At 54.3% G+C, this 24,014-nt stretch overlaps 8 protein-coding genes across 8 annotated transcripts; 6 read left to right on the top strand and 2 right to left on the bottom strand.

The window, feature by feature from the left end:
* Nucleotides 1–416: 416 nt before the first annotated feature.
* Nucleotides 417–1,690, bottom strand: BDP81DRAFT_427031 (LamB/YcsF family protein). The gene has a single exon (XM_060590327.1). It carries the CDS (start codon nucleotides 1,510–1,512, stop codon nucleotides 628–630), a length of 885 nt encoding a protein of 294 aa, XP_060445858.1. The 5' UTR covers nucleotides 1,513–1,690; the 3' UTR covers nucleotides 417–627.
* Nucleotides 1,691–1,763: 73 nt separating this feature from the next.
* On the top strand, nucleotides 1,764–5,919 carry BDP81DRAFT_518516 (urea carboxylase; the record flags this gene model as incomplete). Its single annotated transcript, XM_060595930.1, has 2 exons — nucleotides 1,764–2,362; nucleotides 2,418–5,919. The coding sequence occupies exons 1-2, from the start codon at nucleotides 2,163–2,165 to the stop codon at nucleotides 5,917–5,919; spliced, it is 3,702 nt and encodes a 1,233-aa protein (XP_060445857.1). The 5' UTR covers nucleotides 1,764–2,162.
* A 1,936-nt stretch (nucleotides 5,920–7,855) lies between these two features.
* BDP81DRAFT_427025 (uncharacterized protein) lies at nucleotides 7,856–10,518 on the top strand. Its single transcript, XM_060590326.1, has 4 exons — nucleotides 7,856–8,146; nucleotides 8,314–9,273; nucleotides 9,326–9,606; nucleotides 9,658–10,518. The coding sequence occupies exons 1-4, from the start codon at nucleotides 7,931–7,933 to the stop codon at nucleotides 10,202–10,204; spliced, it is 2,004 nt and encodes a 667-aa protein (XP_060445856.1). The 5' UTR covers nucleotides 7,856–7,930; the 3' UTR covers nucleotides 10,205–10,518.
* A 2,406-nt stretch (nucleotides 10,519–12,924) lies between these two features.
* On the top strand, nucleotides 12,925–15,116 carry BDP81DRAFT_318090 (P-loop containing nucleoside triphosphate hydrolase protein; the record flags this gene model as incomplete). The annotated part of the gene is made up of 6 exons (XM_060584324.1): nucleotides 12,925–13,111; nucleotides 13,170–13,666; nucleotides 13,735–14,182; nucleotides 14,240–14,319; nucleotides 14,378–14,428; nucleotides 14,493–15,116. The coding sequence occupies 6 exons, from the start codon at nucleotides 12,925–12,927 to the stop codon at nucleotides 15,114–15,116; spliced, it is 1,887 nt and encodes a 628-aa protein (XP_060445855.1).
* Nucleotides 15,117–15,951: 835 nt separating this feature from the next.
* BDP81DRAFT_393925 (uncharacterized protein) lies at nucleotides 15,952–16,790 on the top strand (the record flags this gene model as incomplete). Its single annotated transcript, XM_060587883.1, has 2 exons — nucleotides 15,952–16,167; nucleotides 16,242–16,790. The coding sequence occupies 2 exons, from the start codon at nucleotides 15,952–15,954 to the stop codon at nucleotides 16,788–16,790; spliced, it is 765 nt and encodes a 254-aa protein (XP_060445854.1).
* A 290-nt stretch (nucleotides 16,791–17,080) lies between these two features.
* BDP81DRAFT_318718 (DNA polymerase family A) lies at nucleotides 17,081–20,585 on the bottom strand (the record flags this gene model as incomplete). Its single annotated transcript, XM_060584378.1, has 2 exons — nucleotides 17,081–20,352; nucleotides 20,411–20,585. 2 exons carry the CDS (start codon nucleotides 20,583–20,585, stop codon nucleotides 17,081–17,083), a joined length of 3,447 nt encoding a protein of 1,148 aa, XP_060445853.1.
* A 596-nt stretch (nucleotides 20,586–21,181) lies between these two features.
* BDP81DRAFT_221139 (uncharacterized protein) lies at nucleotides 21,182–22,063 on the top strand. The gene is made up of 2 exons (XM_060582800.1): nucleotides 21,182–21,305; nucleotides 21,374–22,063. Exons 1-2 carry the CDS (start codon nucleotides 21,280–21,282, stop codon nucleotides 21,804–21,806), a joined length of 459 nt encoding a protein of 152 aa, XP_060445852.1. The 5' UTR covers nucleotides 21,182–21,279; the 3' UTR covers nucleotides 21,807–22,063.
* A 574-nt stretch (nucleotides 22,064–22,637) lies between these two features.
* Nucleotides 22,638–23,991, top strand: BDP81DRAFT_318805 (uncharacterized protein; the record flags this gene model as incomplete). Its single annotated transcript, XM_060584388.1, has 2 exons — nucleotides 22,638–23,751; nucleotides 23,804–23,991. 2 exons carry the CDS (start codon nucleotides 22,638–22,640, stop codon nucleotides 23,989–23,991), a joined length of 1,302 nt encoding a protein of 433 aa, XP_060445851.1.
* Between the last annotated feature and the right edge of the window lie 23 nt (nucleotides 23,992–24,014).

Below are 24,014 nucleotides of genomic sequence, written 5' to 3'. Positions count from 1 at the left end.
GTTCTCGCGAATGGCCTTCTGATGCAGACATATGGTCGATGATCCGAATTTCCAGGACCAAGGCATTGGTAGTCCACCGTCGACAAGCTAGACAACTCAGACGCGCGCCTCGTCGATATGATCCACTACATCCTAGTTAAGCCTTGTCTATGTTCCAGCGACGACCGTGTGGTCCATCTCGACGTCGCCGTCCCTGTCGCGATGCACACCGTCGTATTCTTCTCGGAATCCACACCAAACGGCAAGCTCAACGATGAGGCTCAGAGAAAGGCGTGTTCCAATAAGCCAAGGCGAGAGGCTAAATTTCCGGTAGATTTCAAAGAGTGAAATCAGGCCGGGGATCGAGACGGGGCCAGGTTGGTTCCAAAGAAGAGGCGCTCGCCCTGTGACTTAATAGTTGAACTTGGCAGAACGTTGGAGACAAGCCGTGATAAGTGGTCTGCAAAGGTCCGCTGCCTCAAGCCCGCCAGCTGGTAGCTTGACGCTTGACAGCTGGCAGAACTGCTCGATTTCAATTCCTCTGCCAGAACGACACCTGCAGGTATCTTTCATATTTCCTTTTTTATATCAATATCGAAATCTTCTTGACACTCCTTGAAGTATTATTACACTCATATTGAGAAACAACTAGTCTGAAGCATTAGGAAACCTCTGCTTATTCGCCTCCTCGACTGCCTTGCGTACACCGGTTACATTTTGAAGCACCGTCGGATGGTCAGAATGCACGCAGATGCTAAACGGCTTTCCGGCAAACCCAAAGCTAAAGATGCCGCCGCTGTTGTCTTTGCCCTCATCCTTGAGTGATGCAGACAGTGCCCTCTCGTAACACAGCTCTGGCGTGGCCACCTTAGACTGTGCCACCGGTATGAGCTTCCCCTCTGAAGAGTAGTCGATGTCAACGTAGACTTCCCCTTGGAACGGGATGCCGAGCTCCTTACACATGGCTTCTTGTGTGGCGTTTTGCGATGCATATACCGGGATGTTGTCCCCAAACGTGGCGCAAGCTTCCAGGACGGCTCTCATGATGGTCTCGTCCCTTTGCATATAGAAGAAGAGCTCCCCGTGAGGCTTGATATGGGATAATTCGACGCCTTCCGAGTTGAGTATGGCCTTGAGGGCACCGACCTGGTACAACACCATGGCGTACATGTCTTTGGGATCGATCTCGATCTTTCTGCGACCGAAGCCGAACATGTCTTGTAATCCCGGGTGGGCTCCGGCCTTGACGCCGTGCTTCTTGCACAGGCGAACGGTTTTGAGCATGATGGAAGGGTCGCCGGCATGGTATCCGCACGCAATGTTGGCGGCGTCGATGTATGGCATCAGTTCCTCGTCCGGGCCCATCTTCCAGCGGCCGAAGCCTTCGCCCATGTCGGCGTTGATCTCATATTTGCGCGCCAGTCCTGAGGCCATTCTGAGTTGTTGTGATAACGGACGCTGTCCAGGGAATATTGAGCTTCGAAATACCGTCTGCCGCAACGGGAGACGATTGAGTAAGCGTGAAGAAGGCATCTTGTCTTTGCTGCCTTAATGTCGTCTAATAAGAGCGCCTCAATGGTCGAGGGGAGAGAGTTGGATGGTACAATTGGGGTAGGCGTTTGGGGTCTGTTGCTCCAAAGCGACGGCTTGAGAATTGGGGTAGGCTGGATCAGGTGGTCCTTATCACTGCACTCCGCCGACAGGGAGTTCCTGATAGCAGTGAGTGCCCATTGTAACCCCATCAATCGGTACGATGCGGGGTCGTTACTGCGTCTGCCGTCCACACCCTCCTCAGACCAACGACGTCAAAGTAGCAAAGAGGTCAATCATCTTACCAGAAACCAACCACAAAAGCCTGCCGGGACCTCCAACCGACAAACCTTCATGCGCTTCGCCGATGATTCCTTATCTAGACCCGGCACTCCGGCAATGGCACTGGACGCGTTCCCCTCTCCTGGGACTCTAGCTGTTGGGGTAACGACATGAAAATGGGAAGCATTCAGGTTAGCCACCGGCCCGGTGTGGGCGCGCCCTTGCCTTCGTATCATCAAGATGCGGACGAGCGGAATGGATTGATTAATATACTAGGCATGTTGGAGTCTGGGCTTGTACACTTTGCCCCTCCACATACCCTCTGACCACACCCAAGTTGTTGCTGATTTTGCCAAAGCCTCAACGAAGCTATGCATCCCAAGCCACTTCGGAGCATCAAGAAGGTCTTGGTGGCCAATCGTGGTGAGATTGCTGTCCGCTGCATCAAGGCCTGCCGCGAACTCGGTGTCCACAGCATTGCCATCTATACAGACGCCGACACAACATCACTACATGCCTTGTTGGCAGACGAGGCGATCGCGCTGCGGGGTAACGACACCTACACAGATGGGTGAGTGGCCCCAGAATGGCTGCAGTATCTATCATGCTTCTAACGACCGCATCAGCGACACCATTTTGGAAATCTGTAAACGCACCGGCGCCGATGCTGTATTCCCTGGATATGGCTTCCTCAGCGAAAATGCCGACTTTGCCGATGCCGTCGCGACTGCAGGCAAGATCTTCATTGGTCCTTCATCCGCTTCTATCAAGGCTATGGGTCTCAAGCATGAGGCGAGAGCTATTGCTGAAGCTGTCAATGTGCCCGTAATCCCTGGCACTTCGTTAATCCCATCAACGCACGAGGCTATAGAGGGGGCCAAGAAGCTCGGTTTCCCGGTCATGCTCAAAGCCACCGGAGGAGGAGGCGGCATGGGTCTGCAGATATGCCACGACGACGACGACATCCCGAAAGCATTCGCCACGGTCGAAAGTCGCGCAGGCGCTCTGTTCAAGAACAGCGGTGTCTTCCTGGAAAAGTACTATCCCCGCTCCCGACACGTTGAGGTCCAGGTCTTTGGAAACGGCGAGGAAGTGGTTGCATTCGGGGAGAGGGAGTGTTCTCTTCAACGACGCCACCAAAAGGTGGTTGAAGAGTGCCCCAGTCCATTTGTCGAGCGGACTTCAGGCCTACGCGAAAAGATGCTTCAGGCGGCAGTAAAGTACGCCTCTCAACTCAAGTACAAGAGTGCCGGCACCGTTGAATTCTTGGTCGACGATGAAACGGCCGATTTCTTCTTCCTCGAGATGAACACGCGCCTCCAAGTCGAACATGGCATCACTGAGATGTGCTATGGTGTTGATCTGGTTCACTTGATGCTGCAGCAAGCCGACTACGAGCATGGCGGTCAGCTCGGCATCCCCTCGAACGAGCTACGAGGCCTCCCGCAAGCGCAGCCAAACGGTGCGGCCATCGAGGTTCGGGTATATGCTGAAGTGCCTCTACTCAACTTTTCTCCCAGTCCGGGCCTTCTACAGCATGTCAGCTGGCCTAAGGGCGATGGTATCCGTGTGGACACATGGGTGAAGAACGGTCAGCAAATCACGCCCCTTTACGACCCTCTGATCGCCAAGGTCATGGTACACAGCAGTGATGGCCGAGCCGATGCGCAAAAGAAGATGCTCGCAGCTCTGGCTCAAACTGCATTGCAAGGTACACAGACGAACTTGCAGTACCTTTCGCAAGTGCTGCGTTCTGATGGATTCGCCAAAGGCGACACGCTCACCTCTTTCCTGTCCAACCTCAAGGCCAAGGTGTGCGCTATGCAAGTCCTCAACCCTGGTCTTTTCACTACGGTCCAGGACTATCCTGGGCGTCCAACTATCGGACACGGCGTGCCCCCCGGCGGACCAATGGATGATTTGAGCAGTCGGGCGGCAAATATCCTCGTTGGCAATGATCCTCAGGTCGAGGTCCTTGAGATAGCTATGTCTGGTCCAGAACTCTTATTCCACGAATCGGCCGTGGTGGCCGTATGCGGTGCCCAGGTGCCCATCAGTGTCGATGACACGGAGCAACCGATGTGGTCCAGATCCATTGTGCGGCAGGGGCAGACGCTCAAGATTGGCGGCGTCACCGGTGACGGTCTCCGAGCCTACCTTGCAGTCAAAGGAGGCTTCCCAGACATACCTTTCTACCTTGGTTCCAAGTCAACAGCCCCAGAGCTTGGTTTTGGCGGTCTTCAGGGGCGCAAGCTGCAGATGAATGATATAATCGCCCTTGCCCCGGAATCAGCTGATTGGGCAGCCGCAGCCACACCCTTTTCCTTACCACAAAAGGCAATTCTTGACTACGGATACTCGGAGATATTCTGCCTTAATGGTCCCTACGGCTCGGAAGATATACTCACCCCTGAGGGCATGTCGACAATTACCAACTCCAAATGGACCGTCAGCCACAATAGTAGTCGTAGTGGCATTCGACTAGAGGGTTCACGGCTGAAGTGGGCACGCACCACCGGCGGGGGAGGCGGGTCCCATCCGTCAAACGTCTTCGATTACGGGTATCCCAACGGCGGTGTCAACTGGACCGGGGAGTTTCCAATCATCTTTTCCCGCGACCGGCCGGACCTGGGTGGGTTTGCTTGCGCTGTCACCATCTGCTCAGCCGAGATGTGGAAAGTTGGTCAACTGAAGTCGGGCGACAGTGTGCAGTTGCAACTTGTCTCCTTTGAGGATGCCATGAAAATCAAACACACCAACGAGGCTTACTTGAGGTCTTTGAGAGCACTCGTAGACGGCAAAGAGACAGAAGTTGTGCCACTCGAGTTGGAATTCGGATCCCGGACCACAACTTCAATATTGCACATGGCCAAACCGAATGGTGATCATCCCCGCGTCACTTACAGGCAAGGTGGCGATACTTCCATCATAGTCGAGTATGGCGAGCAAATTGCGGATTTGCGCAACACGGTCTGCGTTCACATCCTCGAGGAAAAGCTTGCCGCGTGCAACCTTGCGAGCGTGCGCTGTGAGCCGAACCTCGCCACGCTCACAGTGCACTACGATCCGCTCCGGATCTCGCAATCCGAGCTGCTGCAGAATTTGATTGAACAAGACAAGAGTATCGAAGAGATTGTTGGCATCAAGGTGCCCGTTCGCGAATTCAACCTGCCGCTGTATGTGGACCATCCCACAATCACCGAAGCGACGGAAAGATATATGGAGAGTGTTCGCCCCACTGCCGCTTACCTCCCGGACAACGTCGAGTATTTGCGAAAGAACAACGCGTTGGAAACTCGCCGCGATGTGTTTGACTCGCTTTTGAAGACGCCCTGGCTCACAGTTGCCGTTGGCTTCTTCCTCGGAACCCCTGTCATGTTTCCGCTCGACCCCAAGTACGTGTTCACGGGCCAGAAATACAACCCTAACCGCGCGTACACTCCGAGCGGCTCAGTCGCTCTCGGGGGGTCCTTGCTTGTCGTCTATCCTGTGACTTCGCCGGGCGGCTACCAGCTCATGGGCCGCACATTGGGTACGTGGGATTTGATGGGCACTCGCGCCGGCTTCTCCCCGACGCGACCTTGGTTGTTCAATAATTTTGACATTATCAGATTCCACGAGGTCTCTAAGGAAGATTTTGACCAAGTTGAAAGAGACTTTGAAGCCGGTAGATATGTGTTTGACATTTCCGACGGGACCATCAGCATGGACGAGTACATTGCCAAGTTTGACGCCGCAGCGCGTGATCCAGTGCATCAAGAATGGCGCAAGCGCCAGGACGCCGCAGCCCAGGAGATGGGAGAGCTCGAACAGCGGCTCTTTGGTGAATGGACTGCCGCCAAGGCGGAAGCTCTGTTGAAACAGAGTGAGGGGGGTGGGGACGATGCATCAGCAGATGCTGTGGCTATTGAGTCGCCCATGAATGCCAACGTGTGGAAAGTCCTGGTTGAGGTCGGGGACGTGCTTGAGGAGAAGCAGACAGTCGCTATCTTGGAGGCGATGAAGATGGAAATCAAGGTGATTGTCCCAGACTCTCATGTGGGAGCAGTCGTGACGAAGGTTACACGTCCGCCAGGAAGTGTCGTCAGTCCTGGAATGCCCATAGTAGTTGGCAAGAAAGCTTCTTAGCTTAAGGTAGGCCGCGTCGTTGCAATAATTCTGAGCTGCTAAAATTCACGCTGGAATCGACCGAACGAAATCTCCTTTTCTTTATCGTGACTCATGACTGCCGAGTGTAATGTGACTCCATCGATCTTGGCATGGGGTGATGAATTGACCCAGACCCGACGGCCCGCCGGGGTTCTGACCCACTTTCCCGGGGCCGACCGATTGCCGCTGCCGGACTATGGGCCCCACTGGAGGTTGAGCAAATAAGAGGGCATTGAACGATTTGAATGAGGAAACTCGTCACCCGTATTTTCTCTTTTCCTTCATCCTATGGATACGTGCGCCATTACATACCTCGTGGGCCAGGTAGGGAGCATCCTGGCATAATTCGTACATCACCCCCCCCCCCCCCCGGCCCAAGCTATATTCCCCATTTGAAGTGAAGCTGTCGGCCCGGCGGGGGAAAATTGGGTTCCGGGTTAGGTTGCGCATCTCAGAGGCCCCGAAACGGCCCTTGCATTCATCTCGACGCGGATGGCATTCGACTGGCCGGCCGGAGAGGATTCGTCATGCGTCACCAGGAAGCTGAAAAGTATACCACCATGCACGAAGTGGTCGGATCTCGATGCTCCCTTTGCTCTCCTCGGGCTACCTAGTAAGGGAGGTCACTGAGACGATGAGATGATGGAATGACAGAGGGGAGACGGCGAGAACCCAATGTACTGCCGACCCCAGGCATCTCAAAACGCATCAATGGGTGCAAATGGAGACAAGTCGTGTGACCAGGCAATCTAGGTCTAACTTCACTTGCCGCTTCTGCACATGCTGGTCAACAAGGTCAATAGTGCGGGTCAAGCCAGGAGATCATGGCGTCTGATCCATGGGCTGTAGGGCTGAGCCGATGTTGATGGCCGATAGTCACATAGTGAAGAAGGCCGATATCCGCGGCTTCGTGATTAAGGTACGGAGTGGGTGTAGACTGCACGGACTGAGGTGGCCGACACCCGCCTACTTTGCCGGCCGTTGAAGAAAGCGCACAGTTGCTTGGGTTTGTTTGTATAAGTGGCTTTCAAACTCTCGATTCGGGCCACCTTGGAATCCGTGACGGTTTCTGGATTGTCAGGTATGCCCATCTTCTACCATTGCGTCAAACGGCAAGATACCTTACACACACACACACACACACACACACACACAAACACACGCGGCGACGATCACCACATGCACCTTGCGCCTTTGACTCGCAACTGCTGCCTCTTGTCTCTCCTCCACAGCACCACAAGTTCAGGCAGGACCCGCTTCCTCGAACTGAATTCGGTCCCGAGTTTGGTGCTCCACTTGACAAACGTTTGACACTTCCATTGCCTTGAGGGCGAGGCTTACACTTGGAGTACGGATACACCAAACCAACCACCAAACACGCGAAAGAAAGGGAACCTCGGTGCAAGCCACCAACATCGACCTCATCCCTACCCGCATCCGTCCCACGGCAATCCAACGCTAACAAAGACGGCACCTAGCACAACTCACACACGACGCCTCAGCCACCGCGGACAGCTTTTAAATTTGGCCCAATTGGCTCGTCAATTGGCTACCTCAGCCCCTGCTCGCGTGGAGGGGTCCAGGGCTCCCAGACAGTCCAGACTTCCAAGTTCAGGCACCTTTTGACGGGTTCAACCCACCATATCCGTGCGCCGCAGCTCATGCCAGGCCAGCCAGGGCAGCTCCTCCCGCCTCTCTCTTGCTGCCTCCCGCGGTCGAGCGTTTTGGGGTTTGGTTTGGGGGCCAGAGGTCACAAACAAACATTCTGCTCTCCTCGCTACAGATACTAATACGCCCTCTGGCACCTTCTTCGTCGCCGACCAAGCATCTTCTTTCCCTCATGCAACCACCCACTTGCTGCCCGCGCCTTGCCAGAGTCCAAATAAATAGCTGCGAAAGAGAGAGAGAGAGAGAGAGAGAGAGAGAGAGATCCCGGGGAGCTCACGGTAATCGGCCGCAAACCAACAATACCAGAAGAATAGTCTTCGACATGCAATCCTCGCTGTCGCCCGAAGTCCCACCTCCCCCGGGGAGCACACATAGCACACACAGCAACGGGTCCCCGAACCCTTTGGCAATGGTGCCCGACTCGGAGTCACCAGCCGACCGCGACTCGCCAAACGCACCCTCCTCGGCGACCAGTGATTCCCGATCCCAAGGACAACAGCCTCCCGTTGTAGCTGTCCCCGCTGCATGTCTCGCCTGCGTAAGTCGCACCTCCATGTCAGACTGTCAGGGTCCCCGTCATCGTCGTCTCTCGCTACTCCCCATTGGCTCCGGCCGAGACGGCGACGGCGAGACGGGCACCACCCTCTTTCGCCCGAGCTTGAGAGAGAGAGAGAGTGAGACTAACCCAACCTTGTTCTGCAACAGCGCAGCAAGCATCTCAAGTGCGACGGCCAGAACCCGTGCTCGCGATGCCTGAGCTCCCAGTCCGAGTGCGTCTACGTCGCTTCCCGGCGCGGCTACAAGGGCCCGAGGAGGAATAATACCGCCAATCCGAACAAGAGAGCGCGATCCTCGTCCCCCACTTCCACCGTAGGCGTCGGCGATAATAGCTGTCCCATGCTACTTGGCGCAAACGGCACCTCAGTACCCACGACGATGCCGAATGGAATGGCATCTAATACGCCGGGCGTCGTGCTCCCAGACACGCCCAGCACCACCTTTGCCGCGACGCCCAACTTCTCTAACCTGCAGCTCTACCGGTCTTTCGGTGCTGCCATCGGCTTCAACTCGACCCAGCTGGCACTGGGTCAATCTCAGCCTGGTGTACCTGCGCAAGTCCCCGTGCCGACCTTGGCCGAACGATGTCTCGACTCCTTTTACCACCATTTCTATGCCTCACACCCGTTTGCCCTACCGAAAGAATGGCTCCTCCGTATCATGAGAGACACCAACGTGGAGCCTCTCCTGGCTGCCATTCGGTGGGTTGGTGCTCTCTTCCTCGACGTGGGGCCTGCGCGGGCTGGCTTTTTGGATGAGGCCCTGCGTCTGGTCCAGGATCCAACGACTCGGAGGGATGGCTTCTTCGTGCAAGCCTTGATCCTTTTGATTGTAGGCCTGGACGGCAGCTGTGAGCAGGAAAAGGCTCGAAATCTGCTCGGCGACGCCGAACGCATCGCCCTGGAACTTGGGTTAAACACTCGTGAGTATGCGACACAGTACGGGCGCGGCATCCCCGTGTTAGAGGAGAGCTGGCGTAGGACGTGGTGGGACTTGTTCGTTGTAGACGGCATGGTGGCTGGAGTACATCGTCAGACCAACTTCCTTCTCTTTGATGTACCTGCCGATGCCGCCCTCCCTTGTGAGGAGCATCAGTATCTGTCTGGGGTGAGTCGCTTAATAACCCGTGTGAAGGCCAGAGGCTAAGATTCTGAACCAGAGCATTCCACCGCCCTTGACTCTCACGGACCTGGAAGACCAAGACTTCTCTGGGGATGATAGGGAGTTCTCCTCGTTTGCCTATCGTATTCTCGCAGGGCGGAACCTTGGGAAGTTGATGCGCGTCCCGCCGATATACGGTCCTGATGATGAGAATCTCGGGCGCATCGAGGCCCTTCTGACCAACTGGAGGCTTCACCTGCCGCTATCCAAGAAAGACGCCCTGAACCAGAAACTGCAATCGGATGAGATGATCTTCCAGGCCAACATGATGACCAATGCGTATGTCTGACGTTTGTGAGGTGTGGTTAGCATCGAACTGACGCGATATAGAACATCCATCATGCTTCACCAACCGCACTCTCAGCTGGATTCTTCGCCAACGCGATCTGTAACATCCTGCGCACCGCACCGACCAGTCCCGTCTGGAGACTTGTTCAACACGCACACGAACCACACGATTGCGTCGGCCGCCGAAATCAGCAAGATGATCACTCACCGCGTACCTCTCCTCTCGCACACGCACTTCTTCACCTGCGTAGTGACGCTCTCCTCGATCGTCCACTTGAGCAAATGGGCGCTCTTCTTCATCCCCCACGATGACGACGACCTTCGACAGCAAATACGGCTCAACATCGGCGCCCTCAACAAGCTCTCGGCGGTGTGGAAGGCGGCGGGCAACGCTTCGGGGCAGGTCAAGGGAGTCGCGCAGGAGATTTACCGGTCAAAGAAGGCGTCGCAGATCAACCCGACGTACTGGCAGGGCTTCACGCAGGATGAGGTGATGAACAGTATTGCGGCGGATGAGACGATTATGAACGATATCGAGACTGGGTTGAGTGGAATTCCGATGCCGCCTCTCGGCAACCTCCCTGGTTAGAGCCCGGGGTAAGGTTTTGTGTACGAATTGAGGTTTTGAGGACGAGTTGAAGCTGCGGCTGGTTTATGATACTCGGTGCTATTTCACGACAGTACGAGAAGACGGCGGGGCGTTGGAACGATACACGGGCGACATGTTTGATTTATTAGCGATATACCAGCTCTGGAGGCGCGTCGAGCAGTGAGAGGCGTTTGGACATGGGTTGTCGTGTGACCCAAGTCTGCCGTGTTTATATTGGCCATAAAGGCATATATATATCTCTGCTCAGAATATACACGCGGCGGCATGGAGCCGTCGTGGAATTTTGGACTTTTTTTTTTTTTTTTTTTTTTTTTTTTCAATTTACGCACCCCAGGCACCAACATCTCAGTGACTATTTGTGAGCCGAATCACCAGACTTCACGATGGCAAATTCTGTCACATTTCGGTCTTCCGTATGGCTTCCACATGATATCTCATCACGAAGATCAATTCCAGGGGCCTCTGCGCCTTCAGAAGCCCGCACGAGAAATCTCTAACCGCCAGACCGCCACCGTCCCATTGAGATCTGCTACCCTCTATCCGCAGATCTATGTAGACATCATCAGATTCCAGATCTCGACTCTGCGAGTCAGCCAAAACCTACGTTGCCCCGCTTTGTATGCCAGCCCTCCAGGCACCAGTTAATATGATGCCTGTCCATAATGGAGAGATCGTAGCATTGAAGGATCGTGAAAAGGCCAGGGTCGTGGTGTTGTCTCCGTTCTTTAAGCTAGTCCCCATTCTTCTTTACGACGATTTTTTGACGATTCTATGATTCGACGACATACCTTGACACCACTACGTCGGAGGAGCACGACGTGGACAACCTAAACTCAGCCCTTTGGGGCGGCGTCAAGAAATGAGACCCCCTCCTACACAGTCCCTTGAGTGAGATTTCTCGTTGAAACTCGTCCAATCGCCTCACGTGGCTTAGATGCAGCCACATTATCCAGCTGTACATAGTACAGCAAGGTAGCCGGTGTGCATGCACACCGCCTGCAGGGTAATAAGCAGGACGTCTCATTTGTATGTTTGCGCCGTATCCGTATCTAATGCCTACGAAGTACCTATTCCGTACGTGTTTGCTTGTGTGTCGGTGTCTCAACGCAAAGTAGCGGAGCGCCAAATCAGATACCCGTCGCCACATTCTCGGCGTCCACTTAATTACCTACACCCCACGAAAAGCCCCCCGTCCGAACTCTCCAACGCGCCTTTCATCTCGGGGACCATTCGATGTTTCTCTTTCCCTTCCCCCGCCCTTCGTTGAGTTTTAGCTTTGTTTCCCACGCTATTGAAAGCCAGAGATTAGACCGTTTTTGTTGATGTTTCCCCTTCGGCTGTCGGCAGGAACCTCGTTTTTGTGTATATGATTGTTTGGTTTCGAGGTAGCACTGCACGTTTTGGTTATGGCGGGAGATGCGGGATGGATGTAACTGGCGGGCGGCGCGGCGGGAAGTCGGGGGGACCTGAACCGGTTACCATCTTCACAAGCTCAGATGGGTTTTCTTGTGATATCTCTCCCGTCGGTAGGTGTGATAATGTAAGGTAACAGTCCAGGATACAACACAACACACCCACTCGGTGCGGCTTTGGAGATAACCGGCCCCCAGGGCTACGCTACTGCTGTGAGATAGATGAAGTGTCTCCATCGTAGGGTGTGTCTAGGGTTCCATCGGGGATTTATTCCGACGTCATTGCCACGATTTTTGCCAAGTGATACCCGCATCGGCCCTGGTTTCCCAAAAGGAGACTTCGTACTCTGGAAGTCTGGCAAGTCTGGGCACGTAGAACCCTTGCCGGGCATACCGATCCACCCCAGGCACAGCATACCTAGGACCGCAGCAACACTCTTTCGAGATTTAATGGGGACCCCCTATAAGTGAGATTAATCCGATCCCATTGTGTTGTACATGCAGCACATGAACAATGAAAGGTGCCTAGATGTTTGTGTGGATAAGGGGGTACGGGTGCTGCAGCCGTAATTCGCGCGAGCCAACCGTGTAAGCTCGCTTGTTGTCTACACAGTAAGGTACTATCAAACGGTGTGTGTCTGCGCCGCACCCTTACCTCGGCGCAATTTTTTTTTTAATTTTTTTTAACTTCTGCTCTTTTTTGGCTTATGGGAAAAGAGCTGGGGTGTATGTGGGTGTTGTATGGGAGCTGAAAAAGAGACATCTTACATGATGGTCGCCGATTACTAGTGCGGGCAGGAATGAAGCCTAATGTCTGGTTCAGCCTCAAACGGCCCGGCACACCCACCAGCTTACCGTTGCTTACCTACACTAGGTATTTCGTACGGAGTACAGCACAGCAACACATGCGGCGGAGGCGGCGGTAAAGCCGTCCCTTGCGAGCCGGGTAGGCTACATGTCTTGGTGGATGTCGGTTCCCCAGATAAGGATTGTGCAGGAGGAGGAGGAAGGGGAGAAGGAGGAGGATCGGATCTCATATAACACTTGCTTCCTTCTCCTTGTTTTACCGGCTGTGCTATAATCGTGTTTCATTGTTACTCTTATATCTCACATTTTCCTTCCATTGTGTCTAATACAAATCCCTGGATTACACACGCAGTCTCTTTTTAAGATTCCTGGTCGAGTATCGACTTACGACAGTTTGTCGATATCAACACAGCAGGAAAGATAAACGCCATGACGATTCGAGACAGCGACGCCTCGGGTGCGAAGAAGGAGCACACCAAGATGACGCACGGCGACAACAACTGCTTCTTCGAACACGACGTCGAGATGATGGGATCCGTAGACGCCCACCTGCTCAACACCACCGTCCAGAACATCTCGTGGGAGGGCACCGAGGTCACCGTCAAGGACAGGGAGACGAAGCAGCCCAAGAGGATTGTCGACCGCGTCAATGGACTTGTGGAGGCTGGTAAGCCACCGCACTTGTGTAACTACATTACCACCGATGCTAACATAATGCCCTCAAGGCGAAATCTGCGCCCTCATGGGCCCCTCAGGCTGCGGCAAAACAACCCTCCTCAACGTCCTCGCAGGCCGCCCCACAAACGCCTCCTCGGTCTCCGGCTTCGTCCTCGTCAACGGCGAGAAGCCCTCGCGCTCCCAGTTCCGCCAGATGAGCTGCTTCGTCGAGCAGGAGGACGCCCTCATCGGCTCCCTCACCGTCCGCGAGACCTTGTTGTTCACCTCGCGACTCTCCAGCACCTCCTCGCTGCCCGCCAGCGAGCGCCTCGCACGCATCGACGGCCTGCTCAACGCGTTTGGTTTGAACGAGCAGGCCAACACCATCATTGGCACGCCGATCCGCAAGGGCATCTCGGGCGGACAGAAGAGGCGTGTTGGTGTCGCGAGTCAGCTTATCACGAGCCCGAAGATTATGTTTCTGGATGAGCCGACGAGCGGGTTGGATTCTGCGGCGAGTTTTGAGGTGATTAGTTACCTCAAGACCGTGGCTAAGAGGAGCAACGTAAGTCAAGCCATCTGCCTCTGGTACATCCGTTGGATGGTCTCATGCAACCTAACACACTGAGACAGCTCATCGTCATCGCCTCCATCCACCAACCCTCCACCTCAACCTTCAACCTCTTTGACAAGCTCCTCCTCCTCTCCGCCGGCAAGACGCACTACTTTGGCCCCGTCGACAACGTGGTCCCTTACTACGAGTCCCTCGGCATGCCGATCCCGCTGCAGGTGAACCCGGCCGAGCACGTGCTCGAGATGGTTAACACGGATTTCGTCAAAGACAAGCGCGAGGCGGCGCAGAGACTCGAAGCGATGCACGGCGCCTGGGAGGAGTCGCGCTCGGCCAAGGAGCTGCGGCTTGCCATTTCCGACGCCGAGAAGCATAGCAATTCTCTGGAAGACGACCAGGCGGAGAAGAAGCCTGGTCTGCCGAGTCTTGCGCTTACACTGCTGCATCGGAGCTTCATTAAGAGTTATCGGGATGTTGTGGCGTATGGGATCCGGTTTGCCATGTATACTGGTAAGTTATTTGGATTCTCGTACGTGGTTAAGAGGGGGGTATACTAACGAAACGAAGGTCTCGCTATCATGATGGGTACGGTCTGGCTTCGCCTCTCGACCGACCAAGAGTCCATCATCCCCTTGACCAATGCCATTGTAAGGACACCTCAACCGTATCGATCTAATTCCTGGGCATTGCTAACGAGCATAATAGTTCTTTGGCGGTGCCTTCATGAGCTTCATGGCAGTAGCCGCAGTCCCAAGCGTACGCAGAAACCCCTCACCACTTCCCTTCATATTCCCCCCATAACTAACAAACTGTTGGGCAGTTCCTCGAGGACCGCGACCAATACGTGAAAGAACACCAAAACGGCCTCTACGGTCCCACAGCCCTCCTCATCTCAAACTTCTTCATCGGCATCCCCTACCTCTTCCTCATCGCCCTCATCTTCTCCGTAATCTCCTACTGGCTCTCCAACTTCCGCCCCTCGGCCTCGGCCTTCTTCATCTGGGTCCTCTGGCTCTTCCTCGACCTGCTCGCAGCCGAATCCCTCGTCGTCTTCTTCGTCTCCCTCTTCCCCAGCTTCGTCATCAGCCTCGCCCTCGTCGCCTTCGCAAACGGCCTCTGGATGAGCGTCAACGGCTTCATGGTCTCCCCCACCATTCTCAACTCGTTTTACAAATATGTCTTCCACTACTGGGATTACCAAAAGTACGTCTTTGAGGGCATGATGCACAACGAGTTTGCGCAGCGGACGTATACCTGCGGCAAAGGGTGCCAGTGCATGTACCAGACCCCGCTGGCGAGTGAGTGCAAGATTGCGGGCCAGGGCGTGCTCGATACGTACGGGTACACGGAGAATCACTTTGGGAGGGACGTAGGTATCATGCTCTCCATCGTTGTCGGATACCGCATCGCGGCGTGGATCGTGTTGAAGATCAAGAAGAACTGAGGGGCAAACGCCGCTGGTCGGTCTCCTGTCCACCCACCCCCTCGTACAAGTGTTATCATGTTGGAAGATGTATAAATGGGGGGCTTCGGGGTTGTCTGTCTTTTCCGCCAGTATAATTGGCTTTAAACGGCTTGCAAAGGCCTGGAATAATGGTGTTTCTTTGGGTTGGTCTTTAGATGAGGAGGAGCTTGACAGTTTTGTTTTGAGTTGCTTTCGGCGTTCGTTTGGCTTAGGCGTGTGCGGTTATATCTATTAATCTTCAGGTTTTAATAATGAAAAAATAAGATGAAAAAAAAAAATCCTTCGGCACAGGGGCACAGAAGTTATTTGTCCCATCCCAGGTGGTTTCCTCTTCGGCTGATCCTCCTTTTCCTGCCTCACGTGGTATTGGATATCAATGGAAATAATTACATTTGTGTTATAGCAACGGCATCTTGCCCAAAAGGCCTGAAAGGCAGAAGAAGCCTTCCCTTTGTTGTATATGAACAAGATGGGAGACCACGAGGTAGTCAGACATGTCCCTAATCCCGTGGTAATAGTAGTTTTCTCACCTGGGACGGGAAAAAACTAACATTGGTGCTATTCTGGAGGGTTGGAAAGGTGCGGTCCTTCGTTGTCTTTTTTATCCTCGCTGTACTCCTGCGGTTGACACTTCCTCATTTCTAATCTTTGACTTTTCCCACACGCCAACGTACCTTACCTTACCTCCAAGAAGGAAAAGTAAAGCGCGGAAAAAAAATAGCATTTTCCCTTTTCATTCCCGTCAAGGCATTCTCAATATCAACATACTTTTCCTCGTTATCGTCTCTTATACTCGGAGAACGCGATCCTTGCAATGTCGTCACCAGGAATCCTCGCGCAGGACTCCCCGAACACGCAGAAGCGCGCCGGGTATATAAAAACCAAGTTCGCAGGCCTCATTCAGGATGATTCTGCGTTACCCGAGATCCTAGAGAAGGCACGTCGAAGTGTCAAGGAGGAATTGATCAACGACAAGATCGATGAGAACGGTGTCTCTGAATACTGGCACAACTGGGCTATCGACTTTGCTGTCTGGCGCATGGCCATGGAGAAAGATAAAACATCAACCGTTATTCAGGTTTTTCCATGCTAACCACCACATAGTCGATCAGAGCAAGCAAGAGACCTTCCCTTGGGGACACAGCATCCCTTGATTCAAGCCCCAGAACCTCCCCGACATCGCCGCTTGCTCCACACAGCCAGCCTAAGAAGGACTTGGCCACGAGAGCGATACCATCCGCCTCTAAGAGAATGGAGCGTGGGCTCCAGGCGATACCCGAACAGCCCAGTCTTATGCGGACCTCACCGAACATTGCCACGATCGAGCTCCGACAACGCATGTGGGACATGGCCTTCCCTGGCGAACCATGCACCAAGGGACGGCCCGTTGAACTCGGCATGCCCAAAAGCCTCGACCTTGAAAACCACGTGTCCGCAGACCATGCCAATGTGATGAGGTGGCTCCCGGGCTGCCTGCGTGTCGACACCGTCCACGGCGAATGCCAAGAGGGCAACATGATCAATGCGATTGTCTTTAGTCCTAAGAAGTATGTTACAATCAACGTATGGAGCAGTCTTTTGTTGGGCATGGTGTACAGAACTGCCGCCAACTGGGCTCGCGAGGTGTTTATGACTTGCTTGACGTCTACATGATTGGTATTAGGACATCTTACTTGGCCTAGAGACCTAATTTCTTGCACTTCTCAAGGGTTCTGTGGGATAAATCTTAAAGTATGATTGGTATCAGACATCGCAAACGGAAATGTTGCCGTCCCTCCATGTACAACTAAACGCCAGACCCAACACAAAAAGCGCCAACTCGCTGTTCCTCAAACAACCGAGCTCCCAACTTTTAGACCACCAGTTTTCGGCGTAATACATAGTAGACAGTGTGCCGTCCAGGCATTTACAAACATCGTACATCACCATCACCACCACCTCATTCATCGTACATTATAACTAGAGCTAGGACCCGACCGGCCCACGCCCTTCTCCTTCTGCCACGTCGTCCACTTGCTCTTCCCATCATACCGCGAAAACCTGTTTCCAATCGCGTCCGACACCGTCATCGTCGGGACCAGCTTCGCGTCCGAGTGGTACGGCAACACGCTGCGCTCCTTCTTGGCCCTGGGAAGCTTGGGCATCTTCTCCTCCTGCGCCTTGAGCGCTGTTCTCCTGTCCTTGAGCACCTGGCTCAACTCCACCTCGCTGCTGGCGATCTGCGCCTTGAGGAAGAAGGGGTCGGCTGTCGTCCTGTCCTCGAGGGTATCCATGACGGGCGTGCGAGGCGTATACTGGATACCGTCAAACTTGGGCGCGTGCGAGGGGTCGGGCACGATGGCGGGGTCGAGACGGGCTTCGGCTCCCTTTGAAAGTAGCGTAGTGATGTCGAGACTCTCTCCGTGAGGGATCGGTGTTTTGTGGCTCGGCGTGATGCAGTCCATGTCAACCTCCTTGCGGAGAACGTGGTCAATGTCAATGGCAGAGAAGTACGCCACCGACTGCGGTAGATCGTGGATGCCCACTTGTTGAGAAAACATGGCCCTGGTCCAGACGTTCGCCACTTGAAGCGCCATCGCCGCACGGTATTTGTCGTGATTTTTTACCAGGTATCGGATCTCGTCGTGAACGGTGATGGCGAGACGCGCATCAATGTTGAAACGTCTTGTGAGATAGTCCATGCTGACGATAAGGAGGTGGAGGTAGTCGACGCCAGATGACTGTACAGCCCAGTTGATGCGCGACGTGAGGTAGCCGTTCTGGTTGATGAATCTGCGCATCAACGCCTCCGTGATGCCGGCTCCCAGGACGAACGTCCGCGGCCGCTCCTGGGCCGCGAACTCCTCTAGCTTATTGAACAAGAACGACTCAGTCCCGCCACGCCAGAACGGCCGCTTGCTGAGTACGGATCTGTTGGTTTTGGTACCCTTTGTCGTGGCGTACAACTTGGACGCAGTCACGTTTGTCTCCTGCTCGGACAAGTTGGGGTTGAACTGTCTCAACAGTTGACCGGCAAACTTGAGCCCCGCACCGTAGATACGTCCATAGTTGAAGACCTTAGCGTCGTTTCTCGTGATGCCGAGAATGCCTGCTGTTCGCGAGTGGAGATCCGTGCCGGCGGCCTTTGTGCCCTCAAGAGTCATGAACCCAATGGCATTACCACCGTGTAGTTTGAACGTAGCGTCTCCGACCAGACTCGCAATCCACAGCTCTTCGGAGTCAACATCTGCACCGACGAAGCAGTAGCCCGGCGGTGCTTTTACCATCGACTTGAGCTCCGATCCGACTCTGTTCTTCTTCGCGTTACTTGCCGTGAGCCATGTGTTCTCCACGGCTCGTCTTGTAATGGTGCCCATCGGTATTATCTGAGGCAAGATATAGCCCTGGACTTCCTCGGGGCTCTTCTCCTTGGAACTCGTCTTCTCCTCGTTGACTGAAAGGTCGTCTTCGTACACCACCATCTGTGACCTGATGCGATCGCGAGCGCTAATCCAGTACGAACACGACGCATTCATCTCCAGTGCCTCCTTCGCGTACGCATACTTTGACGACAAGGTGCCCTTCTCAAAGTAGGAGAGATAGCTCTTGGCCATCGGGTTGACACATCGTGCCGTGGGCCCGTCCTTGTGGGGGAGCTTGAAAAAGATGCCCTCTTCTTTGAGTAGTGCCGCATCGGTGTCAGAGTCGGAGAAATCGCACTCGATCATTTGCTTCTGCTCGTATGCCTCTGCTTCGTTATATGCCACTCTGAACGTCCAGCCGTACTTGCCCGACCAGAAAAGCGGGTGGTTATCCCACGAGAGCTTTAGTAGAATAGGCGCGATGCGGGTGCGCACGGAGATGGCAATAGGCGCATCGCTCTTCGGGAACAAGTCCTTATACCACTTCGGCATGCCCGGCTTCTTTTGTCTCGCGGCTGGTCGTGGGGGGTCATTCTTCTTCTTCCCTTTGACCATCTTGATCTCCTGGCCGGACCAGTCCAGCTGCTTCAGCCATGGATCGTTTCCCCATTTCTCGGGGTCGTCCTTGATTGCAAGAGCCTGCTCAGTAAGCCCAATCAGACGCTCCTGTACGGCATCAGAGAGCTCTCGGTAAGTGGCCTCGGCATTGTGAATGTAGGCGTCCCATGTCTTGTCGACAGGCAGAATGACGGATGAAAGATGTCGCAACGCAGCGAAGCTGACAGGATGAGGGCAAGTGTCCAAGAAGTTTGGAAACACAATCTGGTACACTCTATGAGTGATGGCTACGTCTGCAGCGCAGTAGTCGAGGAGGTTGTCCAACTTGCTCAAAACGCCATCCCGGTCGAGGGAGCCGAATTCGTCGCGAACGGCCTTGTCAATGGTAACGTCGAGGTGGAATTTGGCCACGTCGCGGAGAGAATTGACCGAGCTTCGTTCCACCCACAACTCCTCCTCCTCTTGCCGCAGAGCACTGTTGCCTAGAAGCTCCGCCAGCTGCACGTCGTCTGTTTCGCTCGCGATTTTGTCTCGTAATTCTCTACTCTTTTTGTGCTTCATCCACGTCGGTCTCTGCTGCGAGCACATGCCGTTCACAGCAACATGAAGCGACATGGTGTCCAAAAAAGAGTTTCGAGTCTGCTTCACGTCGTACTCTTCCAATATTCTCGCCCTGTCATATCCAACATTGTGTCCTACTATTATGCGCTCCTTCGTCGGATCGCCAAATGGTATCAGGTGCCGATCAGACTCGGATTCGCCCAGGAGCCAAGGGGATAGCCAGGCGTACCATGCCGTCGGGCTCGAGGCGCAGGCCATGACGGCAAACGAACTTTCCTTCCACATGACTTCGGTATCAAAACAGAGCATGGATTCGTCTGGCGCATCGACTGCCTCGGTTCGGCCATCGGGGTAGTATTTGGTCCAGCCACTTCGGCGAACCCATTTCCGAGGTTTTGGTGGTGCACTCGCCCTCGCAAACTGTTTGGCAAAAGAGAGATACGGCTCGGCAGAGTCGACGGCTAGCTTGTGGAAATGCTCGTCCAGTGTGCGTCCCTGGAGCTCTGGTAGATCGAAGGCAATGGGGTCGCTGTTGTCCGTGTTCTTGCCGAGCAAATCGTGTCGGCGCAAGTGGTCTTTGGATAGTTCGACGAGCTCTGAAGGCGGCGGGGGGTTTCCATCGGGAAAGAGCTGTTTATACACATGGGCGCTGAGGTGCTGGACACCAATATCGTTGAAGCGCGCTTGCGACGGGACTGTGGATGTTAGCGAATGACCAGGCAAACATCTATCTAGACAGGCGCATGTTCATACCAGCTAGGCTTTGCTGTGATTCTGCGATGCCTTCTGTTTTGGATGCATCTGTAGCGATTGCGGATTGCCACCGGACGTGAGAGCGCCATGCTAGGCGACGGGAAGCATGGTGTCGAGCTAGGCGGACGAAGCTCGCAGTCGAACTCCTCAGGACATGGTTTGCAATCTCAACCATCGCTAGATCGGCCTTGCAGCATGCCGCAGCGGGATCGGGTGCGTATTAAATGCGTATTGTCGATGTGTGGTCGCGCAGCATGACCTGGATGCGAAGTAGAGGATGCGCGGAAGCTGAGAGATGCGACGCTGAATGAGCGACGAACAAGGAGACAAGCCGAAAAATCGAAAGTTGCCGTCACCATTTCGATAGGCGTCGCGATAGGGGGCGGAAGAGGGGCGCGTTAGCTTGGGCCCATGTGCTGGTGCAAGGATGACAGCCAATCGGCATCGTTGGGATTGCCTGCTTTGCTCACCTCACCTGGTCGCCCCCACCTTGAGAGCTTTCAGGGTCTCCCGCCTGCTTAGGCCTTGGGAAGCGACCTTTGAAAAAAAGTATTCTTTGAGGTATCTCGGAATACCGATTTATCTTGTAGACTCCTTTCGCTTCTCTTTAGCAGGGCTCTTTTTAGATGTTTTCATATCTCATCTGCCTTACTTACGAATGATGTCTACCTAAGGTACCTAGGTATGCAACACATCCATCTGCTGAATTTCCCACCAGCCCAGAGCTAATCGAGATCCTCGTGCGGCTGGAGCACCTGACCTCCATGCTTTGGCACATCAAGACGTAATAGCGCAAGGGCAACTGTAGCCATATATAATTGGACACATCGTCTGGATTTCTGCGTTGATTTAAATACCTGCTGTTCAATATGGTTCATCGCAACATTGTGCATAGGTAGGTACCTTATCTTCATGAAGAATTGAAGTCAGGTCATGTTCATGGAAGGTACTTACCCAAGGTAGGTATCCGTACCAAATTGTCGGATTCCGAGGGCAGTCGCCGCCCGTGGACCCCACTTTAGTCGGCACTGTGGGTCGATTTCCTCCGGCCTGCTCCGGCAGACACAATTCTTTAAACGGGGGGTTTGCTACTATACTTTACCTGCTAGGTTCTATAGGAAGACACGCATCCATTTCAAGCTGCTATTGTCTTGTCAAATGGACGAGGCATATGTCCTCTAATATGCTCACTATTGGGACTGAAGACGCAAACACTGGGCGCCTGTGCCGTGTGTTGCGGCCACCTCGTGTCGGTGGGACAGAATTGGGGTCGGTGATGCCTGGTTCAAATGGCGGCATGGCGGCCTGTGTGTTGTGTCGCGCTTGCCGCACCAGTCTCATGCTCTCATTCAGTTTGGAACCTGGGTCTCTGCTCAGCGACGTATCATACCAATGATTGAAGACGCTGTGTTAGAGAGCTGCCCGACACTGGGTGACTGGCCGCTCAGCGGCATGTAGCCGTCTTGTGCGACACCGGGACCGGCCTAGATCCCAAAGCAGAGGCAGGCACAAAAGGGGAGGGCCACCTAAATCGTTTCTTTTCTTATTCGAGTCGCGTTTTCTTCTCTGTCCTCTGACGACCCGAGCGCTGCGTCTGCCACTTGACGCAATCGGGAATCCCGAGGCAGCTACATATTCGTGCCTAGTGTACACATATGTCCTGATCCAAGGTCATGCTGATTTTTCTCGTTTTTCTCATATCTTGACCTTGGCGGATCAAGACAAATAGTGCAGGTGGCCCATGAGTAAGTGCATTGCGAACCTGGAAGAACCCAAGTGCCCCCGTCCCGTCGCCACCAGTGCACCTGCAAGAGAAACTGGGCTGCTGACCTGATTCACCCACGGCCGCAGTTGCCGCTCATTCAGAACGTTCAGGTCGCGGAGTAATTGCCCGTCCACCACAGTCCACTGCCACTGGTCAGCAACAAATCAATCGCCGAACCGACGCCTAAACCCCGAAACGACCTGACGACACTAGCAAGGACGTCCAGCCGTCATCCCGCCCTCCATCACTTTCCCTTCGTCACGTCGACATGGCGAAGAACCCCTTTGCCGCCCTCCATTCTCCTTTCAGTGGATACCTGTCAGGTAATTAGCTGCCTTCTTGTTCCCTTTGCACATTGTCTATCAATCATTGCCTTTTTTGGGATCACCAAACGTCTTGTCTCTGACCTTGGACATTGTTCCCTTTTGCGCTGCAGACGACAGGCGCTTCCTCATTCCTCCTATGCCGGGCTTCATCCCGTTTTTACCCACGCCTCCTCTGCCACAGCCGACACGAACTGCCTCAGGTCAATCCGTGAATCACCTCTCAGGCCTGGACCGGAGTGCTGCACGAGGCGGCAGCAGTCAGGCACCCATCGAGCTCGACGACGATTCAGAGCCCACACAGGCTACGACTTCAGGGCCTCCAAACGCCACCGGTAATCAGCAACAGCAGCAACAACAGCGGTCTCGCAACCACGCCGTCAACCCTTGGGGCATATTAACACCAGAAAACACCCAGCACCTGCAGGCTTTGCCCTCTTTTTCCGACTTTGCCGCCAACCTGGATTTCTCACAGTTCGACGCGACAGCGCCTTTCCCTAACGGCGCCCCGCAGACGCCCGGCCACGATCTGAACAGTGACGAGTACCTTTCGGCACTGGTCGATGGGAACTTCTCCTCACCATCCTCATACCCTCAACAAAACCAGTCCTTTACAGGCAACCTGCAACCGAACCAGCCCTCGAACCTACAAAACCCTCCCCGCCGCTGTCCCCCAGACACGGCCCTGCGACCAAATCGCCTCTTCGCCAGGAACAGTGGAAACAACACACCCGCCGCGCCACCTGTAGGAAGAGCGCCGACGGCCCCGACGGGAAATCTTACTTTCTTCGAGACCGAGGAGGAAGAGTCGCTTTTCGTTAGCTCAGACGACGAACAAGCACCAGCCACGATGCCTGTACAGACGCGCCGGAGAGCCTCCACAATCCTCAGTTCCGACCACGATCCCGAGCCGGAAGAGATCGCAGCACCCACATCGCGAAAGAGAGCAGCGCCGTCCTCTGCACCGTCTCGAGGGTCTGCCGCTCCGAAAAGGCGGCGGACATCACAACCCCAGGCCACGCGCACCCAGACGACGCCCAATACCCTAGTCATAGACGACGATCCCTTTGCCGAGAAAAACGAAGAATCGAAGAAGGGAAAGGAGAAGGATGAGGACATCATTGATCTGGCGGGCCCTAATGAGACGCCAGAGGAGGTGAAAGTGCCCAAGGAAGACAACAGGGTCAAGCTCTCAGCCTTCCAGTGTGTCATCTGCATGGACGATGTCACTGCGCTAACAGTAACACACTGCGGTATGTCTGAACCTGCGCTAAACCCATGGGACACCGTCCTAACACTTACCAGGCCACCTGTTCTGCTCCGAGTGCCTTCATTCTGCTCTGAACGTTGACGCCACCAAGAACAAGTGCCCAATCTGCCGACAAAAAGTCGAGACCAAGGACCGAAGCGAGTACACAAGCAAGACCAAGGGCTTCTGGCCTCTGGAGCTCAAGCTGATGACAGCAAGCCGCAAGGGGAAACAGCGAGCCTGATGACTTTTTTCTTTCAACATTAC

This window comes from Colletotrichum phormii, assembly GCF_030913505.1.
Source record: "Colletotrichum phormii strain CBS 102054 chromosome Unknown BDP81scaffold_9, whole genome shotgun sequence".
Classification (NCBI taxonomy): domain Eukaryota; kingdom Fungi; phylum Ascomycota; class Sordariomycetes; order Glomerellales; family Glomerellaceae; genus Colletotrichum; species Colletotrichum phormii.
Note: the sequence above shows the minus strand (reverse complement) of the source record. Positions and strands in the feature narration are given on the sequence as shown.

Excerpts from the sequence above, each read along its gene's own strand:
- BDP81DRAFT_427031 (XM_060590327.1), bottom strand. The coding sequence starts at position 1,512 with ATGCCTTCTTCACGCTTACTCAATCGTCTCCCGTTGCGGCAGACGGTA.
- BDP81DRAFT_427025 (XM_060590326.1), top strand. The coding sequence starts at position 7,931 with ATGCAATCCTCGCTGTCGCCCGAAGTCCCACCTCCCCCGGGGAGCACA. Across the intron at positions 9,274-9,325 it reads AGCATCAGTATCTGTCTGGG|AGCATTCCACCGCCCTTGAC; the intron begins GTGAGTCGCTTA and ends ATTCTGAACCAG. Across the intron at positions 9,607-9,657 it reads GCCAACATGATGACCAATGC|AACATCCATCATGCTTCACC; the intron begins GTATGTCTGACG and ends GACGCGATATAG.
- BDP81DRAFT_221139 (XM_060582800.1), top strand. The coding sequence starts at position 21,280 with ATGGTTCATCGCAACATTGTGCATAG. Across the intron at positions 21,306-21,373 it reads CATCGCAACATTGTGCATAG|GTATCCGTACCAAATTGTCG; the intron begins GTAGGTACCTTA and ends TACCCAAGGTAG.